The sequence below is a fragment of the Neovison vison genome, chromosome 13 (genome assembly GCF_020171115.1).
Source record: "Neovison vison isolate M4711 chromosome 13, ASM_NN_V1, whole genome shotgun sequence".
In the NCBI taxonomy this organism is placed as follows: Eukaryota; Metazoa; Chordata; class Mammalia; order Carnivora; family Mustelidae; genus Neogale; species Neogale vison.
Genome location: NC_058103.1, coordinates 76,309,866 through 76,336,954, shown reverse-complemented (window position 1 = coordinate 76,336,954; position 27,089 = coordinate 76,309,866). Strand labels below are relative to the sequence as shown.

Here is a 27,089-nt window from a genome sequence, read left to right as displayed (position 1 = left end):
CTTCGGCTCAGGTCATGATCCCAGGGTCCTGGAATCGAGTCCGAATCGGGCTCTCTGCTCAGCAGGGAGCCTGCTTCCTCTTCTCTCTCTGCCTGCCTCTCTGCCTACTTGTGATCTCTGTCTATCAAATAAATAAATAAAAATCTTAAAAAAAAAAAAAAGATTTTATTAGAGAGAGGATAAGTGGGGAGAGCGGCAGGCAGAGGGAGAGGGAGAAGCAGGCTGCCTGCTAAGCAGGGAGCCTGATGCAGAACTCAATCCCAGGCCATGAGATCATGACCTGAGCCAAAGGCAGCCGTTTAGCTGACTGAGCGACCCAGGCACCCCTCAAACCTTTTATTTTAAAATAGAGTTACATACTGCAAAGCGAAGAGAGGGGAAAGTGGGAAGGTGATGCCCTGGGAAATGGTACCCTAGAAGAGTAGAGGCACCTGAATAGAGATTAGACTAGACTAGGGAAGAATGGCCCAAGACAGGGAAGGAGAATAGTATTAGAAAAGAGAGGAGGAAGAAGTTAGTGGGACAGAGAGGAAGCAACTACAATGACCTAGGAGTTTGTGCTCCATGAGGTCAGGGTGATTTCTTTGTTGTTGTTTTTTTTAACCTGTTTTGACCCCTGCTATGCCTTTATGCCAAAAACAACATCTGGCATATGATAAGCACTCAGCAAGCTTTTGTAGAATAAAAATGGATGGATGGTAGAATTGAAGCTGTTTTAGTCAAAGCTGTTCAGAACATCTTGGTTCTCTGCTACTGAAACCATGTTGGGATTGCATTTTCCTACTCCCTTGAAGTAGGTGTGACCATGTGATCTGCCTTGGTCAGTAAAAGGTGAGCAGAAGTGAAGTGTGTTTTGGATGGAAGCTTTAGAGCAGCGAAATATTCCCTGTTCTTTGTTCTTTGCAGTGGACAGAGCTAGTAGTTACTTTGACAACTTGTATGACAGCTGTGTTGGGACTTGATGCATTAGCAAGACTTAAAACTTCTCTTGTAAGTGTAGATGTTGGAGGTTATTTGTTAACTATACAATTTTCTAACCTATCCTGACTGCTACAGAAATTTTATATTTTCTTCTGGTTGGAATCCTCATATGGCCAAAGATACTTGAAGAAGGAGGCTGCCCACATGTCTCCTGTTTATATATATGCACCAGTGTTTCCTTTTTTTTTTTTTTTTTTTTTAAGATTTTATTTATTTATTTGACAGAGAGAAATCACAAGTAGATGGAGAGGCAGGTAGAGAGAGAGAGAGGGAAGCAGGCTCCCTGCTGAGCAGAGAGCCCGATGTGGGACTCGATCCCAGGACCCTGAGATCATGACCTGAGCCGAAGGCAGCGGCTTAACCCACTGAGCCACCCAGGCGTCCCTGCACCAGTGTTTCCTTAACATGAGTTAGGAGAGGAGTCTTAGAAATGAGGGCTTAGGGAGGAGAAAGATAAGAGAGGGGATGAAGGGTTATTATAATTATTTTTAAATTTCTAGCCATAAATATATAGAGAGGTTTGTGTTTGTTTAATGTTTAATATACAGCAGTTTGAATCACATATCCCCCAGTCTGGGCATACCACCGTAATAAGTACTTGGGAACAAATGACCAGTGAAGTAAAAGACTTGTACAGGACTTTCATAGATGATAGACTGAGAATTGGAAGGGTCTTTAAAGATTTTTTGACCTATTTATCTCATCTGTGGAGTTCTTTATATTCTAATACAGATACCCTAGAAGAAATAGCAACTAGAGATGAGCATCAAAATGAACATAATGACTTTTTAAGATTTTATTTATTGGTCAGAAAGAGAGAGAGCACAAGCAGGCAGAGTAGCCCGCAGAGGCAAAGGGAGAAGTGGGTTCCCCGCTGAGCAAGGAGCCCGATGCTCATCCTGGGATCACAACCTGAGTCGAAGGCGGCCGCTTAGCTGACTGAGCCACCCAGGCGTCCCGCATACTGGCTTTTTAAACAGTCAAAGGCAAATGCAAGTCCCTAGTGTTAACGTGTATTTAGGCAAAGCTTCAGACAATTTAAGAACAGAAGTTGGGAGTGGAAGAGTTTTTTGGGGAGTAGAAGAGTTTTTGGATACTTTGTTAGAAGCCAAGCAATCCTTTCTTTGACTTCCTAAGTTTGTTCTATTGCACACACTGCTTACTGGTAGCAGGCAAGGGCTTGTTAGACTTTGGTGTTTGAGTTGCAAGGTCCCTTCTCTCACTCCAGATGACTAAGATCATTCATTGACATTGTTTACACCATGAGCCTCCTTGAGGTTCAAATCCCGAGAAGGATCTCTGATAACTATAATGGCTACCTTACATCAGGAGCAAGGGCATTGTCAAGAATGCATCTGAACACGCAGAACACGCAGTTAAGCTGTAGCCTTTGGCCTTCTCTGCCCTAGAAATTTAGTAACTTTGGTGAGAGCTTGAGATACAATCTTAGGGAAGGATGAATTTGCTATAACAACCCCTCTCTGTGCCAGGGTTAAGAGATAGTCCTATATGAATTTAAGTAGAGCTCAACTTTGCCCTTCTCTCCAAAAGCAACTGGATTTTGGCTGAGTAGATGTGAGGCTGGCTGGATTCCATTTAACTCAAGTTACTCACTTGACCTGGGAGAAGAGCAAAATAGGCAAGAGCCATTGAGGAGGGGGAAGGTGGAGAGCTGTCAGTGCATGTGATCAGGCCCTATGACCCATGTCAACATTTAAGCGGCCGGGTGGAAGATGGAAGAGAAAACCAGGTAAGTAAGGTTTATGTTTAAGGTTCTCACCTCAAACTTGCTTTGCACATCCAGACTCCTTTTTTTTTTTTTTTTTTTAAGATTATTTATTTATTTATTTGAGAGAGAGAGAGACAGTGAGAGAGAGCATGAGCGAGGAGAAGGTCAGAGAGCGAAGCAGACTCCCCATGGAGCTGGGAGCCCGATGTGGGTCTCGATCCCGGGACTCCAGGATCACGCCCTGAGCCAAAGGCAGTCGTCCAACCAACTGCGCCACCCAGGCGTCCCCAGACTCCTTTTCTGATATGCAGGGAAGGAAAACCCAGTTTCTACAGGATGGAGAAATGGTGCAAAATTACTGTCTTCTTTCTTTTGCATTTTATAACTTGACTGAATATGCTTAGACTTGACTCAGAGTACCTGCATTTCTCTTGGCTTAGAGGTGGGCTCAGTGACAGAAAGCAGGTGGTGATTAAGGAACGAAAGGAGCGCTTGAGGAGACCAGTGTGGCTAATGCAGTTTCAGGGAACTGCCTTATAAATGTAGGAAGCCGGTGCCCAGACTGTTCTACATAGAAAACTTTTACTTCCATTTTATGGTGGAAAGAAAGCCAAAGGGGAAAGCATAAAGCCAACTTTATTAGTTTTTTAGGATTTATTTATTGAGGGCTTTAAGATTTATTTGTTGAGGTGGCTCAGTTAGTTAAGCAACTGCCGTCTGCTCAGGTCATGATCCCAGAGTTCTAGGATAAAGTCCCGTGTTGGGCTCCCCGCTTGACGGGGGTCTGCTTCTCCCTCTGACCTTCTCCCCTCTCATGCTCGCTCTCACTGTTTCTCTCTCAAATAAATAAGATCTTTAAAAAAAAAAAAAAAAAAGGTTTCTTTATTGAGAGAAGATGCACTAGAGAAAGAGAGAGAGAGAGACGAAGGAGGGGCAGAGGGGGAGGGAAAGAGAATCCCAAGCAGACTCCCCGCTGTGCAGAGTGTGTCTCAGGGCTGAATCCCAGGACCCTGAGATCATGACCTGTGTCCATATCAAGAATTGGGCACTTGGGCGCCTGGGTGGCTCAGTGGGTTAAGCCGCTGCCTTCGGCTCAGGTCATGATCTCAGGGTCCTGGGATCGAGTCCCGCATCGGGCTCTCTGCTCTGCAGGGAGCCTGCTTCCTCCTCTCTCTCTCTGCCTGCCTCTCTGCCTACTTGTTATCTCTCTCTGTCAAATAAATAAATAAAATCTTTAAAAAAAAAAAAAAAAGAGTTGGGCACTTAACCGACTGAGCCCCCAGGCACCCAAGCCAACCTTATTTTTGTAAATCATTCCCTATAATTCATTTTTTTCTACCTCGTTGTTAAAAGCAAAACATTGGCCCAGCTAATTAAAATTTAAGTAAGGATCCCTCTGCAAGCAGCACAGTTAGCAGCACTGAGGTTTGGAGGCAGAGAAACTGGATGCTGGGAAGTGTTATTTTAAGTTACTGTCTCATCTTAGTTACTGTTTTCCTCCCTTGAAGTGTGTGGAAGTGCAAAAGGAATATGGAGCCCCAGATCTTTCTTTGAACTTGTTTTAATGAAGTTAAATGTCAAAGATAATAGAGAAAGTGGTGTAAATGGGACATTTCTAGGTTGCTGATTCAAATGGAGCATGCTTGACCAGTAATCTGCTGGTCCAGTTGAGTTGTATCTGCATATTTGAGTCTGGCCCAAGAATTCCATGATGGATGTGGGAAGTGGAAGGTAGTTGGACACCTCACAATCCGGTATCAGGGTGATAAGGAGGATCTTCATGGTCACTAAGCCTTTTTATGGCTTCCAGAGGCATACATTCTGGTCTCCCTAATTAGGTCAAATCCCCCAGTGTGCAGGCTCTCAGCATCCTGTACCATTCCTTAGTACCACTTGTCCCTTTTGCCTCCCCCCTTTTCCTCTTACTAGTTTATTATTGTTTATCCCCAGCCATACTGTAAACCCCATGAGGGCAGGGCACAAGTCTGTTTTTACTTACCATTTTATCCCCAGTACCTAGTGTATTAACAGGTATATAACATTGTTAGCAACTACTTGCTGAATGGAGCATGACTGAATTGGAAACATTCACTGGATCCACTTCATCATACACCAGTGTAACATTACCTTCAACTTACTGCTTAAGGTGGGCTTACTTTCCAAGCTCCTGGATGAAAACATGCTCCAGTAGCTTCTGGTCTAATAGTTATTGAAGGATTTTGAAGAATAGTGCAGAGCAGTGAGGCATACCATTGGGCAAGCACTGCTATTGGTCTGCTCCACCCCCCACCCCCAACTTTTTATTGGCATAATTCTGACCTAGAGTTAACAGTTGGGTGATTAATATTCCTTTCTTTCTTAGAATGGTCTTGTATTTCTGAAAAGTCTGTTCAAGTCTTTCAGTATAGTCATCACCTGAATCTATAATGAGGACTCTGCAGTTCTCAGCCTAGGCACAAGTTCCTGCCTTCCCCAAGGTGAATTTTTACCTACTTTACCCCTGTTGAGTGCTGACCAGTCACAGAGATTTCTGAAAAAGTATTGTCATCCTTGTAGTTTTTGGTCTGTGCTTCTTCTTGGTTTCACTGTAATTTAAAGAGAGCAGATGTGGGTGGAAGTCTTGAGTAGAGCTCTCATTCTCTTACCTCTCTCCAGTAATCTGACTGCAGTTCCGTAATCGTGCTGGAACTGTCAAATGATAGTGGTGTCCTTTTTAGCAAAACTAAATTATTTGTGCTTGACTATGATTGCTCCACTAGTGAACTAGAAGCTTAAGAGAGTACTTAGAGATTTTAACGTTCTTATGTCAAGTCTGTAGAACTGACTTTAAAATGTACATTTATCAAAAACCTAAAAGCTGAGGTTTACGGGATTGGTCATTGAAGGGCAAGAACAGAGAAGAGAGAAAGTATGCATGCGCGTGCATGTTTGTATGAACAAACATCTGTTTCAGGTGGAGACTAGAAATGTAAGATCTCAGAAGTATTGGAGACTTTAAAAAATACTGTTTTTAAAGGGACATTTGGTAGGGAACTGGAAACATGAAGGTGTATACAAATAGAAAAAATTGGGAAGGGGAGACAGTATTCATTAAAGTCCTTTAAAAGTCTGAAATATTTTTTTTAAAGATTTTATTTATTTTATTTGACAGATAGATATCACAAGTAGGCAGAGAGGCAGGCAGAGAGAGAGGGAGGAGGAAGCAGGCTCCCTGCTGAGCAGAGAGCCCGATGCCGGGCTCGATCCCAGGACCCTGGGATCATGACCTGAGCCGAAGGCAGAGGCTTTAACCCACTGAGCCACCCAGGCGCCCCAAGTCTGAAATATTTTTTAATTCAAAAGTTTATTTGCAAAATTTAACTTTTAAATGTTTTATACAGACAAAGTAGAGAATTTTTAGGAGTCCTCTTGGTTTTTTTTTTCCTTGAGGTTTTTTTTTTTCCTTGAGAAGCAGACAAAAACTCGCAAACAGAAGAAACTGTTAGAGTAAAACAAAGAAAGCTGTTATGCTGTTAATGTCCTTTACAATGTTAAGCAGATACAAGAAGTGCTCATATTTATTAAAAGAACTCAGCAATAGTAAATATCAATTTTTATTAAATAAAGCTGTAGCCAGGCCAAGTGGGTGGCTCATTTGGTTAAGTGTCTTGAGTTTTGATTTCGGCTCTCGTCATGATCTCAGGGTCCTGAGATTTAGCTCCACGCCAGGTGTTAGGCGAGTCTTTTTGGGGTTCTCTCTTTCTGCCCCTCCCCACTCTCTCTCTTGTGGCGCCTGCATGTACACTTTCTCTCTCTCATAAATCTTTTAAAAAAGCTGTTGCCTTAAGGATTTTGTATCTACTTAGTCTCTGAGTTATCAGTGTCATCTGTTTCTCTGTCACATAGTTGTAATGGGTGTGGATTTCTTGAAGTTGAAGATTGGCTCAGATTGTGGCAAGTAGCTGTTACCTTGTATTTTTCAGATTCTTATATTTCCGCATGTTGAGTTATGTGGGAGTATGTAGCAGGAAGTAAGTAAAGGCAGATTCCTTGTTGTATAAAAGCTTCACCCTTGTGAAACAGCTGATGAGTTTGAGAGTCCTAGCAGTTCTCTTAAGCCCGAAGGTGATTGAAAGTTGTCACATAATTCAAGTTCAGAGTGGGCTGCTTTATTTCATGTCTTGGTACAGTTTCTCATTGCCTTTAAATGATTAGCCCTTTGAATAAATGAATATTGCACCTGTCCCACTTCCAGTTTCTTCAGACCCAATCAGAATATAACACTATATATACACCTATACCAGTTTTTAGATAAAAAACCAGCAACAAGAAGCCTTTGCATTTAAGGTTTAGGCTGTATTATTTGCTTATCGGCATGTACACGTAAATGAGCTACTATGTTGACTACCTAGTTATTTCTTAGACATGAGACACATACTCACCCTCTGGCTTTCATGTGCTAGCCCCTCTGTCCATAGCAGTTACTCCCACATCGCACCCCTGAGACCCACCCACTTTAGAGCTTTGCTCCCAGTACCACCTTACTAGAGGCATTCCCTAACCACTCTCCTGGGCTCTTTTCTCTTTTATTTTTTTCCATCACTTATTGCCATCTGATATCTGTGTTTTGCTTATTTGTCAGCCTGTCTTCTCACACTATGATTTGATTTCTTCATATACATACCTCTGAGCTCTATGAGATTCTAATAATTTGTCATACTTCCACAATTTTTTCTTTAAAGAAATAACACATTAGGGGCACCTGGGTGGCTCAGTGGGTTAAGTCTCTGCCTTCGGCTCAGGTTATGGTCTTGGGATCCTGGGATTGAGCCCGTGCTGGGCTCTCTGCTTGGTGGAGAACCTGCTTACCCCCCTCCTTTCTCTGCCTGCATTTCTGCCTACTTGTGATCTCTGTCTGTCAAATAAATAAATAAAATCTTTAAAAAAAAAAAAACACAAACCACATTAAAGGGGCGCCTGGGTGGCTCAGTTGGTTAGACAACTGCCTTTGGCTCAGGTTGTGATCCCAGAGTCTCAGGAGTCCTGCATTTGGCTCTTAGCTCCACGGGGAGTCTGCTTCTCCCTCTGACCTTCTCCTCTCTCATGCTCTCTCTCACTCTCTCTCACTCTCTCTCAAATGGATAAATAAAATCTTTAAAAAAAAAAAAAGAACACATTAAAGATGTAGTTGGAGCATACTGTGTAATCCCACCCTTATGGTAATTGCTTCCCTCATTCCTCAAAGCAATGATTATCATGAATTTGGTACTTAACAGCCAAATATGTTTTTAATACTTTTGCCATATTTATATATGCACTCATAAAATAACATCATACATGCTTATAAACCTGAAGTAAGTGGTTTTAGCATGTGCATTTCTTTTTCCTTTTTTTTTTTTTTTTTTTTTTTAAGATTTTGTTTATTTGACAGGGAAAGACAGCGAGAGAGTGAACACAAGCTGGGGGAGTGGGAGAGAGAGAAGCAGGCTTTCCAGAGGAGCAGGGAAGAGGGAGCCCAATGTGGGGCTTGATCCCAGGACCCTGGGGTCATGACCTGAGCCAAAAGCAGCCGCTTAATGACTGAGCCACCCAGGTGCCCCAGCATGTACATTTCTATCTGCAGTTTGCCTTTTATATTTATTGTATTGTGATTTCAACCATCTCTGTTCATTTTTACTATTATGTAATAGTGTACGCTATAAATAAAATTCATTTATCCTCAAATTGTTGAAAGTTTAGGCTGTTTTTTAAAATATTTTGCCGTTACAAAAAAAGTGGGCATTTGTATGTTCATTTTCAGGTATTTCTCTAGGCAGTGTTTTTTGGAGGAAAAATAGCCAAGTCATAGGTAGGCTACTTATTTATGCATTTATTTATTCTAAATTGCTCTTTGCCATTCTTTTACTAATTTAAACTCAACAGAATTGTATGAAAGTTCTTGTTTTTCCACATTCCTCCTCAGACTTGATAGTAACAGACTCTTAAAAATGTTTTTTCTAATCTGAAATGTATCTTCTTGAGGTGGTTTGATTTTTCTGATTATCGATGAAGCTCCAGACACCTTTTCATTGGTTTATTCACTGTTTGAGTTCACTCTATTATAAATTGAAATATATATAGTATAATTTGTATATAAGTATAATTTGTACTGATTTTTGTTCACTGTTAACTGGTGTAGTTAATAAATGTAGTAGTAAACATGTTCTTTAAGGAAGTAACACATTGCAGTCTTATTGTGTGTGTGTGTGTGTGTGTGTATACTTTTTTTTTTTTAAGAGAAATGGTTGTAATGTAGTACTGCTCAAATTCTAAAGAGTTCTGTAAAAATGCTGTGAACCTTCCTTCCTTTGCTCTTTGGCCTTTAAGAAATGATACAACCCACTGACCATAAATATAAAGAATCTAATGTGGTAGGATCTAGAGTCTGAGCCCGGTACATGTGAATTGCTTACATCATGGATAGCTATTTTTGATTGAGGGTCATCTTTCCATTTAGTAACTATAAATAAATAACTTCTGTACCAGTAAGTCATTTATAGCTAACTGCCCGATTTGTGTCATTTTACAAAGTTGAAGAGTATTTAGTATTTCCTGTTGGTGACTCTTTTCCTTCTTTTTTCTCATCCTCCAGGTTTTATCAGAGTAAGATGGACGGTAGCTTTGATTGTGATTGTGGTGAGCTGGAGCCACCTGATCACTAACAAAAGACATCTTCTGTTAACCAACAGCCGCCAGGGCTTCCTGTTGAAATATACAGCAACAAAGGAAGAAAAGAGGCAAAACGGAAATAGTGCTTACCAGCACCTTAGAATGATGCTGCTCAGGACCAGTCCAACACTGAATGTATCTGCACTGTGAGGAGAATGTTCATAGAAGCCTGTTGTGTGCATATTTATTCACATTTTTGTTAAATGTTAAATCGTTTAGCACAGTAAATCTGAGTGCATAGTATGTCATTTCATTCCGTTTGAGTTTCTTGAGTGTTTTCTTTAAATGTCTGCAGAGTTGCTGCCCCTTTCTTGAACTATGAGTACTGCAATCTTTTTAATTCTCAGTATGAATAGAGCTTTTTGAGCTTTAAATCTAAGGGGAACTCAACGGGCCTGGTTGGCATATGCAATGAACATCAAGAAATCATCTTGTTGTGGAAGCAAAATTATTTTTCTTTTCCTTTTTTGAAAGATCTTTCCTTTTGATGTCAGTTTTCTTCCTTGTTTACACAAGTTCAGCAATTCGAAAGGAAAAGGCAATAGTAAAGGTTTCAAAATGGCAGAGAAATTTGAAAGTCTCATGAACATTCATGGTTTTGATCTGGGCTCTAGGTATATGGACTTAAAACCATTGGGTTGTGGAGGCAATGGCTTGGTTTTTTCTGCTGTAGACAATGACTGTGACAAAAGAGTAGCCATCAAGAAAATTGTCCTTACTGATCCCCAGAGTGTCAAACATGCTCTACGTGAAATCAAAATTATTAGAAGACTTGACCATGATAACATTGTGAAAGTGTTTGAAATTCTTGGTCCTAGTGGAAGCCAGTTAACAGACGATGTAGGCTCTCTTACCGAACTGAACAGTGTCTACATTGTTCAGGAGTACATGGAGACAGACTTGGCTAATGTGCTGGAGCAGGGCCCTTTACTGGAAGAGCATGCCAGGCTTTTCATGTATCAGCTGCTACGTGGGCTCAAATATATTCACTCTGCAAACGTACTGCACAGAGATCTCAAACCAGCTAATCTTTTCATTAATACTGAAGACTTGGTGCTGAAGATAGGTGACTTTGGTCTTGCACGAATCATGGATCCCCATTATTCCCATAAGGTACGTGGAAAGCTAGGTGAGACAGACCTTTAAACTAATGGACATCATCAGGAAGGACTAGGTACTTGTATCTTCTTAGTATATTGTGACAGGTTTTTATCGTTAATTGTATTGAACTTTATGTAGTATCTTTTTTTCTGATACAGATCTACTTTCATTCAGAATGTCCATATGTTTATAAAAGGAAGTTGGAGTGTGATCCTGATTACTTACAAATTCCTAAAAGTGTATGGTTATTTACTATAATTAAAACTGTCCCTTATTTAAAAGTGGAATATATTCTTACGTGTTTAGGGCAGAGTTGTGGTCCTATCTGAAGGTAAGAGAAGTTTCTATTTCAACTCCTAGGTCTTTTGTCCCTTTGAGTCTCTACTATTCTTTTAGGCCTTGTTTAGGCAAATTTAATTTTGTTTAGTATCTAAATTTGCATAAAGATAAAATGGAAGTAAGAATAGCTAAAAAGGGGGTGCCTGCGTGGCTCAGTGGGTTAAGGATTCTGCCTTCTGCTCAGGTCATAATCCCAGGGTCCTGGGATTGAGCCCCACGTTGGGCTCTCTGCTCAGTGGGGAGCCTGCTTCCTCCTATCTCTCTGCCTACTTGTGATCTCTGTCTGTCAGATAAATAAAATCTAAAAAATAAAAAAGAAAAAGAATAGCTAAAAGGATTTATAGTAACTGTACTTTAGGTAACAATTTGCCTTCTTAGAAGAAGTTAATATTTTCTGAGCTGAACTTCAGTCTCTTAGTTTTCAAATGAAATTGTCTGTGGGACCCTGATGTTTAAAATATTAAAGTGGAGCTCCTTTGGTTATAAAGAACCTCTGGGAACTCCCTGCTAGCTTGGCTTCCCATAGCATACATCTAAACAAGCAAACCTTCTCATTTACATGTATCATCTCATATTAAGCATAATTTATTTTTTAAGAACTTGAATGTAGAAATTTAGTATTTAAAATGAAATGGACAACCACATCTTTTTTTTTTAAGATTTTATTTATTTATATGACGGAGATCACAAGTAGGCAGAGAGGCAGGCAGAGAGAGAGGGAGAGGGGAAAGCAAGCTCCCTGCTAAGCAGGGAGTCCGATGCGGGGCTTGATCCCAGAACCCTGAGAGCAAGGCAGAAGCTTTAACCCGCTGAACCACCCAGGCGCCCCTCACCACATCTTTTAATGAAGAATGGTGGGTAGATCACTGAACTGAGAGTTAAACTATCTTAAAATTGAGTGCTATTTCTACATCCAAATAAGCTATATGACCTTAAGCAGATTCCTTAATCCATCGACCACCCCTCTAGATTAGAGTTCATATCTACCTTCATAATTTTTCAGGGTTGTTTTAAGGATGAAGTAAGGTCATATATGTATAACTATTTTTGTTAAATGCTTTATAAATGTGAAGTAGTAAAACTGATTAGGAATGGGATACATAGTAGAGCCAGGTCCACTAGGTTGTCAGGAGGTTGACAGTGGTTTATACTTTACCTGTCTTTACCTGTCCCTCATTGATTTAAAGCATCCCAGCTCTTTAAGTAACTTAAGACTTGAGTGAAAAATAGCTCCTCTTGTGAAACATGTTAGAAATTTGTGACATAGAATCAGCACTAAATTCTTATGGTATATTTTGGTCAGCAGACTTCATGTAAATATCCTCTTATAGATGATCAGTCCCAGGGGGAATTGAACCTTCATTCAGCCTGAAAAGTACAAAAGCCTTGAAAATAGACATAGAAATCAACAGTATTGTTTTAGGATTTCACAGTACTTTTTTTTTTTTTTTTTTAAGATGAGAGATTCTTTAATGCATCAAGTGTTATGTACTGTTCTTCAGCTAAAGTAAAAAAATTAAAGTATGTTTTTGTTTCTTTTCCAGGGTCATCTTTCTGAAGGATTGGTTACTAAATGGTACAGGTCTCCACGTCTTTTACTTTCTCCTAATAATTATACTAAAGCCATTGATATGTGGGCTGCAGGCTGCATCTTTGCTGAAATGCTGACTGGTAAAACCCTCTTTGCAGGTTAGAAATTTTAAAATATATTGAAAAAAAATTACCTCAAAGAAATAATTTTGCATGTATCTATGAAGCAAGATATGTATGATTTAACACAATTTACTATAGTCTGTGATACTGAAATGAAAAGATAAATGGTGTTTTTAATATTTAAATATTTTAAAAACTTACTAATATATTCACTGAATTGTTCACTCAACAAATTTAGTCAGAATTCTAGTGCTCTTTTATAATTATCTTATTTCTTAAACATAATTTTATATTTTGTGGATTCACAATGCTCATTGGTAATCTGTGTTAAATAATACCTGAGTTGTGTAATCCTGTCAGTATTTGTCATTCCTAGTGAAAATTTTTAGCTGTCATTGAAAATGTAATGATTCTTCATCCCCTGTCATCTGTGTTGCCTGAACTGCCGTATCCTGTTTTCTCACTGCTGTGATCTTATAGAAACAACCAAACAAATAATTTTTTGCTGAGTTTGGTGCTATGGGGAGTCCACAGAAATGTAAGAGAGAGGATTTAGTCAAGATGGGAAGGGATGAATAACCCATGAATGAAAAAACATCAGGTGTTATAAAACATAGAATGAGTTTGTATAAAATTATTTAGGATAGATTATAGGAGCTATAAACTTAGAGTGTTCATCATTGATGTCTGGAACAAAAGGCATAAAGAAGTCAAAAGATTTTCCACTACTTAGGAATAGTGAAGAAGAATTTTGGTGGGAGGAAGAGAGAAAAAAATGGTATTATATAAATGAGGGTATGAGCCTGAATCAGTGAGAAAAGTTTGATGAAAAAAACATGTATGTGCATAAATTAGTGAGAAAAGTTGGATGAAAGCAAGGTGTCAAATAATGAACACATTTAAGACTAGTTTAAAATAGGGCCAGAATACTTAGAAAGTAGACAGAGGAATTTCCATTTGGAAAACTAGGAAATAGTAGGGTACTGAAGATTTTTTTAGTTAGAGAAGAGACGAAAAGACGAATTTAGGTCTTTTTCTCTCTTTTGACATTACTATTTTTTAGAGTGGCCCTCCCGTCACTTACATCAAAACACAGTGGCTTAAACAAAAAACACTGATTTTCTTGAAGTTGGTATGAGTCAGTAATTGGGAGGTGACTTAGCTAGGGGGGGTCTAGTCAAGATGTTGGTTGGCTTTACTAGGGCAGAAAGACCCACTTTTAGATAGATTTTTTTTTTTAAAGATTTTATTTATTTCTTTGAGAGAGCGAGCAAGCACAAGCAGGGGCAGAGGGAGAAGCGGGCTCCCCAACAAGCCAGGAGCCAGGTGCAGGGCTGGATCCCAGGACCTTGAGATCATGACCTGAGCCAAAGGCAGAGACTTTAACCCACTGAGCCACCGAGGTGCCCCTGAATTCCACTTTTTGAAGGGAATAGGGCCAAAGAATTTGTGGACTTTTTTTTAAAGTAGGGTCCACACCCTGCTTGGGACTTGAACTCACGACCCTGAGATCAAGAGTCACATGCTCTACCAATTGAGTCAGTCAGGCACCGCACATTTATTTTATTTTTATTTGTTTAAGGAGGTTCCATGCCCAGTGCCTGACATGAGGCTTGAACTCATGATTCTGAGACATTTAATTTTTAAAAAAAGGATATTTATTTATTTATTTATTTATTTATTTGAAAGAAAGAGAATACAAGCAGGGGGAGCAGGTGGAGGCAGAAGTAGCCTCCCCGTGGAGCCAGGAGCCCCATGTGGAACCCGAACCCAGGACCCTGGGTTCATGACTTGAGCCAAAGACAGACGCTTAACTGATTGAGCCACCCAGACATCCCCGGGTGGACATAATTTTAATGCTACCACAATAATGAATATTTTATCAAGAAAACTAATTTGTTTAAAATTGTTAGGTCATGCTCTGTGTTACTTGAAATGGGTCAAAACTTAGTGCTGTTCTAATTATACATAGGTACTTAATGTATTTTTATTTACTTTTTTATTTTTTGTTTTATTTATTATTGTTTTTTAAAGATTTTATTTATTTCTTTGACAGAGACAGATCACAAGTAGGCAGAGAGGCAGGCAGAGAGAGAGGGGGAAGCAGGCTCCCTGCCGAGCAGAGAGCCCGATGCGGGGGCCGATCCCAGGACCCTGAGATCATGACCCGAGCCAAAGGCAGAGGCCCTAACCCACTGAGCCACCCAGGCGCCCCCTTAATGTATTTTTTTTAAAATGTATTTTTAAATGTTCGTTCAGCATATTTAGAATTATTCAAGTATATGGGACGCCTGGGTGGCTCAGTTGGTTAAGCAGCTGCCTTTGGCTCGGGTCATGATCCCGGGGTCCTGGGATCGAGTCCCACATGGGGCTCCTTGCTCGGCAGGGAGCCTGCTTCTCCCTCTGACTCTGCCTGCCTCTCTGTCTGCCTGTGCTCACTCGCTCTTTCCCTCTCTCTCTGACAAATAAATAAAATCTTTAAAAAAAAATCTGTTTAGAATTATTCAAGTATAGTACTAAAAATAATTGGATTAAGAAACATCTGAATAACATAATTTTGATCTTAAACCCATGTAAACTTTTAACAGTTAATGGGAATTGTTTCAGAAATGATTTGAAAGATCCAGTTTTAGTTTACTCTACTGCTTTCTTATAAAGGGAGATTTGTGAACCATTCAGTAAAAGCAACATGATGGAGATCTGTTTATTAGTCCAGGTTCCAAATGCACAGTGCAATAAAAGGCACGGACTAAGATGTCTAAATAGCATCTCAAATTTAACCTATCCAAAATTGAACTCCTGATATTTCTCCCTCGTATTTTCTTTTTCTGCTGTCTTCTTCATCTTAGTAAACCAGATCCCCTTTTTAGTTGCTGAGTCAAAAATCTTGGCTTCATCCTATACTTCTGTCAGTACAGAGTCTATGGGCTCTTCCTTTGAAATATGAATAGAATCTAACTGCTTGTTATTATCTCTCTCACTACCCGCCTCCCCACAGTTCAGTCAACCATTATGTTTCTCCTGGTCTAGTGCAGGATTTAACTGCTTTTTCTGCTTTAATATCTGCTGTCTGTAGCCTGGTTACCACATGGCAGCCATAGGAGTTCTCTGAAAACATAAATCAGAACATGCCATTTTTCTGCTTGAAACTCTGTAGTGTCTCCCTATCAAATTCAGGATAAAGCAAACCCTTTGTGTTCTGGTACCACTTCATTTCTTTTACACACCCCTCCCCCTCAACCACTCTGTTTCAGCTACACTTAACTGCTGTTTCTTAAGCACACCAAGCCCACTGTCCTCTGAGCCTTTGCACCTTTTCCCATCTTCCTAGAACTCCCTTCCTCCTAGTGAATGCATCGTGTGTTCCCTAACTTCCTCCATTTTTAGCTTCTCACTGAGGCCTTACTTGGTCATCCTGTATTAATTAGCAGTCCTACTCATAAAGTGCCCTTTATCCTCCCTGCTTACTCAATTTTTCTTCATAGCGTTTGTCACCATTTGACATAAATGTTGACAGAGTTATTATCTGTCTTCTTCCGCTGGATTATAAGCTCCACAAAGGCAGGGACTTGGTCTCTCTTGCTCACAGTTGTACTTTAAAGTGCCTTGGTCACCGTAGATACTGAAGAAAAATTTAGAGGTGCAGTGAATTCTAGAAATCTGTGGAAAAGCAAACTGAATTTTTAGTCACTATTTAGCTTAATGTTCCCTCTGTTATTTCTTTAATAGTGGTTCTGAAATGCTACCTGAGCCTGACCTGTAACTATAAAACTTCCTGTAGTGCGAATCTAGTCCAGCCCTCCATTTTACTGATGATGAAATGAAGTCCTTAACCATGCTAAATACTCCCAGAGGTATAGCCAGTTAATTAGTGGTATAGCCAAGACTAGAATCCATGTCTCTTGAATCCCACTTCATTGCTTTTTTCACTATTTTGTGATACCTTAATATGAGGCTAAACTTAAAGGGTCAGTTTCTTAGGGAAACAAAGCAGCCAAAAGTAAGTATGTCCGTGAGCAGACACAGATGTACTTTTTGAGTAGATTGATATTCAGAGCAAAGAAATCTACTGGTTAAAGATTCAGTTAGTCATTTTCCTCCCAGTGGTCATTACAGTATTTAAGTTAGTTTCCTATAGCTTTAGAATGTCTGTTGCCAAGTAAGTAAACCTTGAGGAATGTGTTTGTTTATATTTGTTGTTTATTTAATCTCAGGTGCACATGAACTTGAACAGATGCAGCTGATTTTAGAATCTATTCCTGTTGTACATGAGGAAGATCGTCAGGAGCTTCTCAGCGTAATTCCAGTTTACATTAGAAATGACATGACTGAGCCACACAAACCTTTAACTCAGCTGCTTCCAGGAATTAGTCGAGAAGGTATTGTTACTCAAGAGTAACCATCATGTGATGGGGGTGGGGGTGGATGTGCATGGGCACATGGACACAAGCAGGATCTGTGTGTCCCAAATCATCTTTAGACACTATACCTTACTAAAACTTAAGCTCTTTCCCCTTTTTGTCTGGCTTTTAGGCAGGGCTTTGTAGGATTGTTACTCTGATTTTTCAGGTTACATAAAGTGTATCCCTCTCCTGGTTCTAACTCCATCAACTTTACAGCTTACACCTCTGATAACTATCTATCGTAGGCACACATCTAGAGTCGCTGTCCCTCACTAAGCTAAAATGGAGTTTTATGAGGGTTATATGATAAGTAAGTGTGGCTATGAACATGAATGTGATTTAGTTATGAAAAAGTAAATTGAGTTGGGGAAAGCAAAGACTTCAGGGCAAGGAAGAGATGGAGGAAAGAGCAAAAACTCTATGTGAGCAAACACATTACGTAAGAGTTTGCAGATTGTGTTGGGAACATTAGGTGTTAAATGTGAGAGTTTATGCAAGCTTGGAAGGGATAGAAACTTGAAGAAAATCAAACCTTTGTTGACCACTAAAGCAAATAATTTTGTGTCTCAGAGTGATATGTTTTTAGGATTTGTTGTTGTAAATAATACACAAAAGTCTTTAACTGTTGTAGTAGTTACCTGCCATAAGATAAAAAATTTTTAAAGATTTTATTTATTTATTTGACAGAGGGCCAGAACACAAGCAGAGGGAGAGGGAGAAGCAGGCTCCCCACTGAGCAGGGAGCCCAGTGTGGGATTAGGACCTGAGCTGAAGGCAGCTACTTAACTAACTGAGCCACCCAGGCATCCCAATTGTTTTTTTAAGATTTTACTTTTAAGTAATCTCTTTACCCATTGCAGGACTTGAACTCACAACGCTGAGATCAGGCTTTGCGTGCTCTACCAGCTGAGCCCGCCAGGCACCCAGGATAACGCATTTTTAAGGAAGAGGTTTAGACATGAGAAACATCTTTCTTAAAAGTTGATTGTGTCTTGGGGCGCCTGGGTGGCTCAGTGGTTTAAGCCTCTGCCTTCAGCTCGGGTCGTGATCTCAGGGTCCTGGGATCGAGCCCCGCATCGGGCTCTCTGCTCAGCGGGGAGCCTGCTTCCCCCTCTCTCTCTGCCTACCTCTCTGCCTACTTGTGATCTCTCTCTATCAAATAAATAAATAAAAATCTTAAAAAAAAAAGTTGATTGTGTCTTACAGCTTTAAGAAGGTCAGGATTGTATAGTTCTTTATGAATCAACAAGTTGGGAAGGTACAGTTTTCTAAGCATCTTAAGATTTGTCTGATTGTGTCAGGATTGTATAGTTCTTTATGAATCAACAAGTTGGGAAGTACAGTTTTCTAAGCATCTTAAGGTTTGTCTGAATTATATACCCCTTATTCATAACACCCACTCTGATCATTATATGTGGCTCAGGATATTGTGTATCAAAGTGTTTTAAAATTTCAAGTGTTTGGGAGCATCTGGGTGGCTTAGTGGGTTGTGTCCAACCGACTCTTGATCTTAGTTCAGGTCTTAATGTCAGGGTTGGTTGTGTGCACCCCCCCCCACCCCGCCCCGTTAGGCTCTGTGCTGGACGTGGAGCCTACTTAAAAATAACTGAATAGGGGCGCCTGGGTGGATCAGTGGGTTAAGCCTCTGCCTTCGGCTCAGGTCATGATCCCAGGGTCCGGGGATCGAGCCCCGCATCGGGCTCCCTGCTTGGCGGGGAGCCTGCTTCCCCCCTTCTCTGCCTGCCTCTCTGCATACTTGTGATCTCTGTCTGTCAAATTAAAAAAGCAAATAAAAACTTGAAAAATAAAATAAAGGAGCAAGTGTTTTGAGAAATAGGCACTAGATGGCAAAATCATGACTTTTTTTGTTTTCTCAAATGTGCTTTAAACGCCTATAATAAATGCCTAAGTAAAAAGGAAACCAGCTGTATTTAATTTCAACAGGTTTTGTAGGCTTTCTTTTCAGTATTCTACATTCCTGTCTGGCCTTTAAGTCTATCTTCACAATCAGATTCCAGGGCTGGTTATCTTGCTCCTGACCTTGGAGCCCTTGTGATGACATCCTTGTTCATAACTGAACAGTAGTCACATAGCATTTGACTGTGCCTCAGAATCGTCTGTGGAAGCTTTCTAAAAATGCAGGCTATTAGGTCAGAATTCAAAAGGAGGGTGGGGAGCAGAGCATGTGTCTTATTTTACTTTATTTACTTATTTTATTTTTTTTTTTTTAGATTTATTTGAGAGAGAGAGAGCACATGCATGTTAGCAAGGGGGAGGGGTGGGGGAACTCCTCCTCCCAGAGCTGAGGGAAGAGCCTGGCACATAGGGCTCCATCCCATGACCCTGAGATCATGACATGAGCCGAAACAAAGAGTCAGATGCTCAAACAGAATGAGCTACCCAGGCGCCCCACCTGTGTATTTTTAAAACCCACTACAGATTTGGCTCTGCTCGGCCAGGTTAAAGGATAGGAATAAACTTGATTGCCTTTGGGCGTCATTGTCGCTGTTGCTATGTCTTATTAAAAGAGGCAAGCTAGTAATGTAGGACATGCTGTTGCAGCATTTGCAGTGTAGCCAAATTTGAATCTTCGTTTTCCCTGCCCTCATTAGGGTTGGGATCATGTCTTAGCTGTGAACCAACTTGACTATTTGGCTGATGGCTGGAATTATTCATAATGCATTGACTGTATGTCTCTTATAATGGGTTAATTAACCATCAGGCAAAGAGCATAAGTGGCAGAGCTATGCTCACATACAAGTGCAATGCAGAGTTTTTTAAGTTCCTGAAACTAAAGATTTACTATGTAGATACATTCTATACCAGTTTTTTCTTGATTAATATTGGAGTTTTACTCTTGGGCAGAGCATATACTCTGAGGCATTGGGTACTTAGTAAGAATAATACGTGTTTTTTTCTCACATGTTCATGATCTTCAGAGAGTAAAAAAAAACAAGATTAAGTACATATGAATTAAAATATTAAGATGATTAGGAACCCTAGTGGTCTTTTGTCTTTAGATGAAATATCCTTTTTCATTTTCCTCTATTCTTAGCTCTCATCCTCCCTTTTGCTGTAGTTTACCATGCCTTTCTGTATCTTCACATACTACACACCATCATAGGCAATAGATTGATTTCCTTTAGAGCAGTGCTGTCCAATAGAACTTTCAGCAATTGTGGAAATAGTTTACATATGCATATACTGCATGCACTTGGGAGCTTAGCTTAGGGGCTAGTTTCTTTCTTACCTCTTCCTGCTGCCTACAGTTCCCAAATGCTAGGGATTTTAGAGTATATTCCTCTTGTGTAGTTGAATACATATTTCCTTTCCCTCTGAGAATGGTGATTGTGCTGGGTAAGCCCTTTATAACTGTGTGCTTTAGAGTCTCTCTTGCCTTGAGACACAAGGGCCCTCGGCTAATTAAGATGGACTCTTTTGCAAGAGAACCAAGAATAGCTTGATGTATTGTGAAATGACTTCCTAGATTACGGTAATATAAGTGGGGGGTGGTATAGGAAACAGTCCTCAGCCCCAGGCCACTGAAGGTTATGAGTAGCAATGAGCTTTAGGTTTCTTTAGTCGTTATTGGAATGATTTGAGGATTGAGTAAGATAATGTATATGAAAGCACTTCGTAAAATAAAAAGGCTATAAGAAATCAGCTGTTGTTTACATAAATAAGAAATTGGGAATTGAGAATAGTGTCCTTTCTAGAGCATAGCTTAATTTTAGAGAAAAGGATTATCTTTTCCTTTGAGACAGAGGTAAGGATAAGAAGATATATGACAGGCCATTAGTGAAGAAGTAGGTATTAGGATAAATGTGAAGTAGGTTTAGATATGATAAAAATTGAGAGCATAAAGAGATGGTGTGGAACATTGCTGAGCAATAGCAAAGGCCAAATTGCAATCCTACAATATGAATTTTTTTTTTTTAAAGATTTTTATTTATTTATTTGACAGAGAGAAATCACAAGTAGATGGAGAGGCAGGCAGAGAGAAGAGAGGGAAGCAGGCTCCCTGCTGAGCAGAGAGCCCGATATGGGACTCGATCCCAGGACCCTGAGATCATGACCTGAGCCGAAGGCAGCGGCTTAACCCACTGAGCCACCCAGGCGCCCTACAATATGAATTTTTCGTGAGCTTTGTGTGTGTGTGTGTGTGGTTTTTGCATTGAGCTTTCATCAGTGCTGTATGACTAGGCACAGGGAAAGTAGATGGGCAAAGCGATTCACAGTTAAGGACTGGTATACAAGTGTGTGGTTGTATAAGGGCAGCCTTCAGGCTGGTGACCGATAATGGTTCAGGATGGGTTAGGAGCTTATGAGCTAAGTTAGTGGGAGGAATTGGATGTGTGGTAGGTAACTCTTCCAAAGCCCTAAAGTGATCAAGTGCATTTGTGTGTGATGTTGGAATGTGATTGTTGTGAAACAGAGATCAGCAAATTAGTACAACAGCTAGTCAGTGAGATAAGGGAAGGAAAGGGGAAAGGATTTTTTATGAAGCACTAGACACTATGCTTTACATTTAATTTTATATCTTTCTCTGTTTCCATTTTATACATGAAAAAACTGAAGTTCAGTAAGTTTAAGCCCTGTCTAGCCCTTTACTGCTAGTAAGTAATTCATTTAAGCTAGTGAGTTGCAGAGCTGAGATTATGACCTATAAAGTATTAGATTGAACCATATGAAATTGCTGTTATTTTACCATTTTTGACTGGCAGAAATAGAAGTCTTTTTTTTTAAAGATTTTATTTATTTATTTGACAGAGAGAGATTACAAGTAGGCAGAGAGGCAGGCAGAGAGAGGGAGGAGGAAGCAGGCTCCCTGCTGAGCAGAGGGCCCGATGCGGGACTCGATCCCAGGACCCTGAGATCATGACCCGAGCCGAAGGCAGCGGCCCAACCCACTGAGCCACACAGGCGCCCCCAGAAATAGAAGTCTTATATGGTTCAACTTAATGTATTCTTTTTTTTTTTGTAACTGACCATAGTATGAGATTGGGGTACATTTCAAATATTTACTGTTATTGAGTGTCTTTTCTTTTTACTCTGTAAATCCGATAAATTAGTTTTATTTGTCTGATAAACTTAATTTACCTTTTAATTATCTAATCCTTTTCTTTCCTTTATTGGATAGTGGACCTCCAGTACAGTTAAGGTATTTTATCCCTTTCTTTTGCAGCACTGGATTTCCTGGAACAAATTTTGACATTTAGCCCAATGGATCGGTTGACAGCAGAAGAAGCGCTTTCCCATCCTTACATGAGCATATATTCTTTTCCAATGGATGAGCCAATTTCAAGTCATCCTTTTCATATTGAAGATGAAGTTGATGATATTTTGCTTATGGATGAAACTCATAGTCATATTTATAACTGGGAAAGGTAAATTGATCCTGTTAGAAAAATATCATTTGTTGTATTTTCATAGTGCAGAGTACTGACTACTATATGATCGTGGCCCATTTATTTTCTTTTCAATAAACCATAATGAATTGAGTTTTATTTTTTGAATTATATAGGACAGGACGGTATAGATGTTTTAAAAGCTTAGTAATGGTCTCTTTGGGTTTCTGCTAAAGTTATTAATATCTTTGAATAACCTTTATATAATTTAAATATTTAATAGTTACTGGGTAAGATATACATAATGGGAAAATGTAAATTCTACTTTGAAACATTTTCAAAGCCATTAAGGCATGTTTAGTTGTTAACAAATAAAAGGTCCTTATTTAAACATGAGGGTTGAAGGTTGGAAATCTGAACCATTTTAAACTATTGCTTTTGTACTTACAAAAAAAATCACAATTGTTTTTTAAATGTTTGGTAACAAGACAACTGTATCCAAATAGGTATATCCATAATGTCTCAAATTTTTATGTAAAACCTCTTGTATCTTAGAATAGAAATTATTTTGATTCATGGTATATGCTATTCAGATCTGTTTTCCTGATGACACAAAATTAATCTTGGGCTGCTTGAATGCAGGTTCAGTATAAAGAGACTCTTCTACTTTGAATAGTATAAAATATCAAAATGGATAATATTACACATTTTAGTTAAAGATTTTTTTCCCTCAGCTTTCTTTTAGGATTTCTAAATTCCTAGGGAAGTTTAAATATAATTCTGCTTCTGAGTAGGATCATGGCATGTACTAATGAATCAATACCATTATTTTTAAAGATTTTATTTATTTTAGAGAGAGAGAGCATGAGCTTGGGGAGTTTCAGAGAGGGAGGGAGATTTTTTCTCGAATCTTTCAAGCAGACTCTGAGCGGAGCATACAGCCCCATGTGGGGCTTGATCTCACAACCCCAAGATCATGACCTGAGCTGAAACCCAGGAGTCTGAAGCGCAATCCAATGAGCCACCCAGGGCACCCCATGAATCAATATTATTTAAACTCTTTGGGTGATTTCAATATTTAGCCAGGTGTCAGTCACTAATGACAATCTTAAAACTTTAAAATTTCATATATCTCTATGTTTAAAAGAACAATATTTAATAATTAAAGAAGTAGTTAGTATTAATTTAGTTTGTTTAGTTATTGCATTTTGTCCCCCTCCTAAAATGTTGAGGTATTTGTATGTGTACACATCTGGCAACAACTTGTTGGTCTGAGTGAACGTTTCTACTGTCTACATGTAATTCTTTCATACGTACTCAGATGTTTTCCAGTCTCTTTTCTAGTCCCTTCTCCCCATCCCCCAAGTGTGTGTGTGTGTGTTTGTGTCTGTCTGTCTGTTTCAGTCTGCCTCTGTGTGGGGCATGGAACAGTCACCTTGCTGTGATGTGTCAATACGAGCATACCACATTCAATAGTGCATGTACATGGAGAGGATTATTTTTCTATTTGATGAATCCCAGCAAGGCTTCCTCTGTTCTAGTCTGACTTGTTACCAGGAGTGTGAAAATCTGTAAGAGACCTGATTGAGATTAGAGATAGCTGTTTTGTGGAAAATGAAGTATTTTTTCTCTGTATGAAACTGTTGGAATTGAACTGTAGACATACCAGTCAGTCCAATGTTTATCTGCAATTCTTTGAAGGTCAATGAAAAATAGAGAAAAGATGGACCAAGTGTGAAATGATATTTGTCTTAAATTTAAGAATAGATGACTCCGCATTTTACTGTAATTACATGTTTCATTGGTAATTACCAAAATTGTCTCATATTACTATATGTAGTAACAATTTTACCTATCCATTAAAATTATGAGTTATACTCCTGTTGTCCCCATATAGACCTAGCAGGGTGCTTTCACCTGAAAGGCACTCAGTGAATTTGAAAATGAAATCCTATACCTAAAACTCACATTACTGCATTAATTTTTTCAGGTACCATGATTGTCAATTTTCAGAGCATGATTGGCCTATACATAACAACTTTGATATTGATGAAGTTCAGCTTGACCCAAGAGCTCTGTCTGATGTCACTGATGAAGAAGAAGTACAGGTTGATCCTCGAAAATATTTGGATGGAGATCGTGAAAAGTATTTGGAGGATCCTGCTTTTGATACCAATTACTCTACTGATCCTTGTTGGCAGTACCCAGATCATCATGAAAACAAATATTGTGATCTGGAGTGTAGCCATACTTGTAACTACAAAACAAGGTCATCATCATATTTAGATAACTTAGTTTGGAGAGAGAGTGAAGTTAACCATTATTATGAACCCAAGCTTATTATAGATCTTTCCAATTGGAAAGAACAAAGCAAAGAAAAGTCTGATAAGAAGGGCAAGTCAAAATGTGAAAGGAATGGATTGGTTAAAGCCCAGATAGCTCTAGAGGAAGCATCACAGCAACTGGCTGAAAAAGAAAGGGAAAAGAATCAGGGATTTGACTTTGATTCCTTTATTGCAGGCACTATTCAACTTAGTTCACAACATGAGCCTACTGATGTTGTTGATAAATTAAATGACTTGAATAGCTCAGTGTCCCAACTAGAATTGAAAGGTTTGATATCAAAGTCAGTAAGCCGAGAAAAGCAGGAAAAAGGAATGGCAAATTTGGCTCAATTAGAAGCCTTATACCAGTCTTCTTGGGATAGCCAGTTTGTGGGTGGTGGGGAGGACTGTTTTCTCATTAATCAGTTTTGTTGTGAGGTAAGGAAGGATGAACAAATTGAGAAGGAAAACACTTACACCAGTTACTTGGACAAGTTCTTTAGCAGGAAGGAAGATACTGAGATGCTAGAAACTGAGCCAGTAGAGGATGGGAAGCTTGGGGAGAGAGGAAATGAGGAAGGATTTCTGAACAACAGTGGGGAGTTCCTCTTTAACAAGCAGCTTGAATCCATAGGCATCCCGCAGTTTCACAGTCCAGTTGGGTCCCCACTTAAGTCAATACAGGCCACCTTAACACCTTCTGCTATGAAATCGTCCCCTCAGATTCCTCATAAGACATATAGCAGCATTCTGAAACATCTGAACTAAAACACTCAGCAGACATTTCTCTTTGTATTCTTCATGAAATGTGTTGTCTTTTTTATTACTAGTGTTTCAGTCATTTTTTTACTTGAATCATATGGTGTCATTTAGAAAGGATTTTATTAGTTCTTGGTTTTTAAAATCCAGACTTTTTTTCTACATGTGAGATGGTTTTCATTTTAACTGGCATGTCGTTTGCACACAAAAAATAAAGATTAGAGCAAAATAATGCAATGCAGGAGGCGACAAAAGAAATGCACTAAGACAAGTAAAAAACATTCTCTCATAGAACAATGATCTGTTTTACAGGAAACAAAAATCTTGCCTTGAAATTTACACAGTGAGACTGTACATAATTGCATGAAAATATCTATTTTTTTCCTAAAACATTTTTCATTCATGAGTATTTTCAAGTTTTTCATACTGTACACATTTCTTAAAACACATGATACCAGCAGCAACTGAAAATGAATGCCGAATTTGGTACACATGTGTTATCTACCTCAAGGTAACAAAAGTATGTGGCAAAACATAGACCACCCATAGTGCTTCTCATATGCACTTCTATTTAGCCAGCGTTTATTATAGTAAACTATTCTTAATAAGATTCACGCACCGTTTATAAATGTTCTGGTATGCATTCTTTATAGTGAAGTGTTACTACATCACATCTTATTTATTTTAGCAAATCAGTATATTTTCTGTATTTAATTATAAAAAGTTAACTTAGTTTTTTTGAAATTTATTTGCAAACACACGTTTCCATTTGGCACTATGGTTTGTTGCCGACTTAGCTGATTATATAATGTCAGCTCATCCTAAGGCTGTCCACGTACTTAATTTACTTAAGTATTCATTTTAAGTAAAGCGCTCACTGTGTATAGGAATTTGTATTTTGGAGGTGCTTGATCTATCTACAAAGAAACATTAGGAATTACTTTATTATAAAATGCTCCTAGAAGTCTTAACTGTGTTTATTTTTAAAAAAAAAAACTGTAATGTTAGACTTGTGTGCATGGAAGTAACTAAGGTACATCATTATTGTAGTTTAAAAGTTGTACATGATAAGACATATTTTGTTTTTACTGTATGTTTTTACTGAATGATCTGTTCCCCATCCCAAGGCAAGCATGAATAAAATTAGGTTAAATGTAGCATGTGCTTTGCGGTCTCTTAGAATTTGTTTATTTTATTTTATTTTATTTTATTGAATACTGTCTGTATCTTTGCTTATCCTGTTCGAAGAGAAGGACAAATAAAACATGGCCAATGAGTATGGCTTCTGTTGAACTCTTTAGGTAATGCACATTACCTGCTAGAAAGAATAAAAACCACTAGCAAAGGCTTTACCTAGTTCTACTCTTTGGCATCTTTAAATTGGGGCTGTACTTTATTTTTTACACATTTTATTTATTTACTTGAGAGAGCACGCAAGCATGGGGGGAGGACTGAGGGAGACAGAGAGAGAGAGAAAATCTCAAGTAGACTCCACGCCGAATACAGAGCCCAGTGCAGGGCTCGATCTCATGACCCCGAGATCATGACCTGAGCCGAAATCAAGAGTCGGATGCTTAACTGACTAAGCCACCAGGTGCCCCTCAATTGTAGCTATACTTTGAACTATGTTAGGCTAAGCAGCTTAGGAGAAAAAGGTTCTTGGCCTCCACACAGAAACCTCTTGTTGACTTACCCTCACACATTAATACGGAATAAGGCTTTGTGTATTTCAAAGCTATCAGATGCATGTGTAAGCAGAGGAACC

At 39.1% G+C, this 27,089-nt stretch overlaps 1 protein-coding gene across 3 annotated transcripts in view; it reads left to right on the top strand.

Annotated features, from left to right (window-relative positions):
• MAPK6 (mitogen-activated protein kinase 6) overlaps positions 1-26,601 on the top strand; it is a 40,302-nt gene extending 13,701 nt beyond the window's left edge. For 2 of the 3 annotated variants that reach the window (XM_044231823.1, XM_044231824.1), the window contains exons 2-6: positions 9,321-10,510; positions 12,382-12,526; positions 16,705-16,869; positions 22,079-22,280; positions 24,232-26,601. In XM_044231823.1, the coding sequence (XP_044087758.1) occupies positions 9,956-10,510; positions 12,382-12,526; positions 16,705-16,869; positions 22,079-22,280; positions 24,232-25,333 (2,169 nt within the window). In that variant the 5' untranslated portion in view covers positions 9,321-9,955 and the 3' untranslated portion in view covers positions 25,334-26,601. Of the gene's footprint in view, positions 1-9,320; positions 10,511-12,381; positions 12,532-16,704; positions 16,870-22,078; positions 22,281-24,231 lie in introns of those variants that run through there. The other variant, XM_044231825.1, reaches the window with a different exon arrangement.
• Positions 26,602-27,089: the final 488 nt, after the last annotated feature.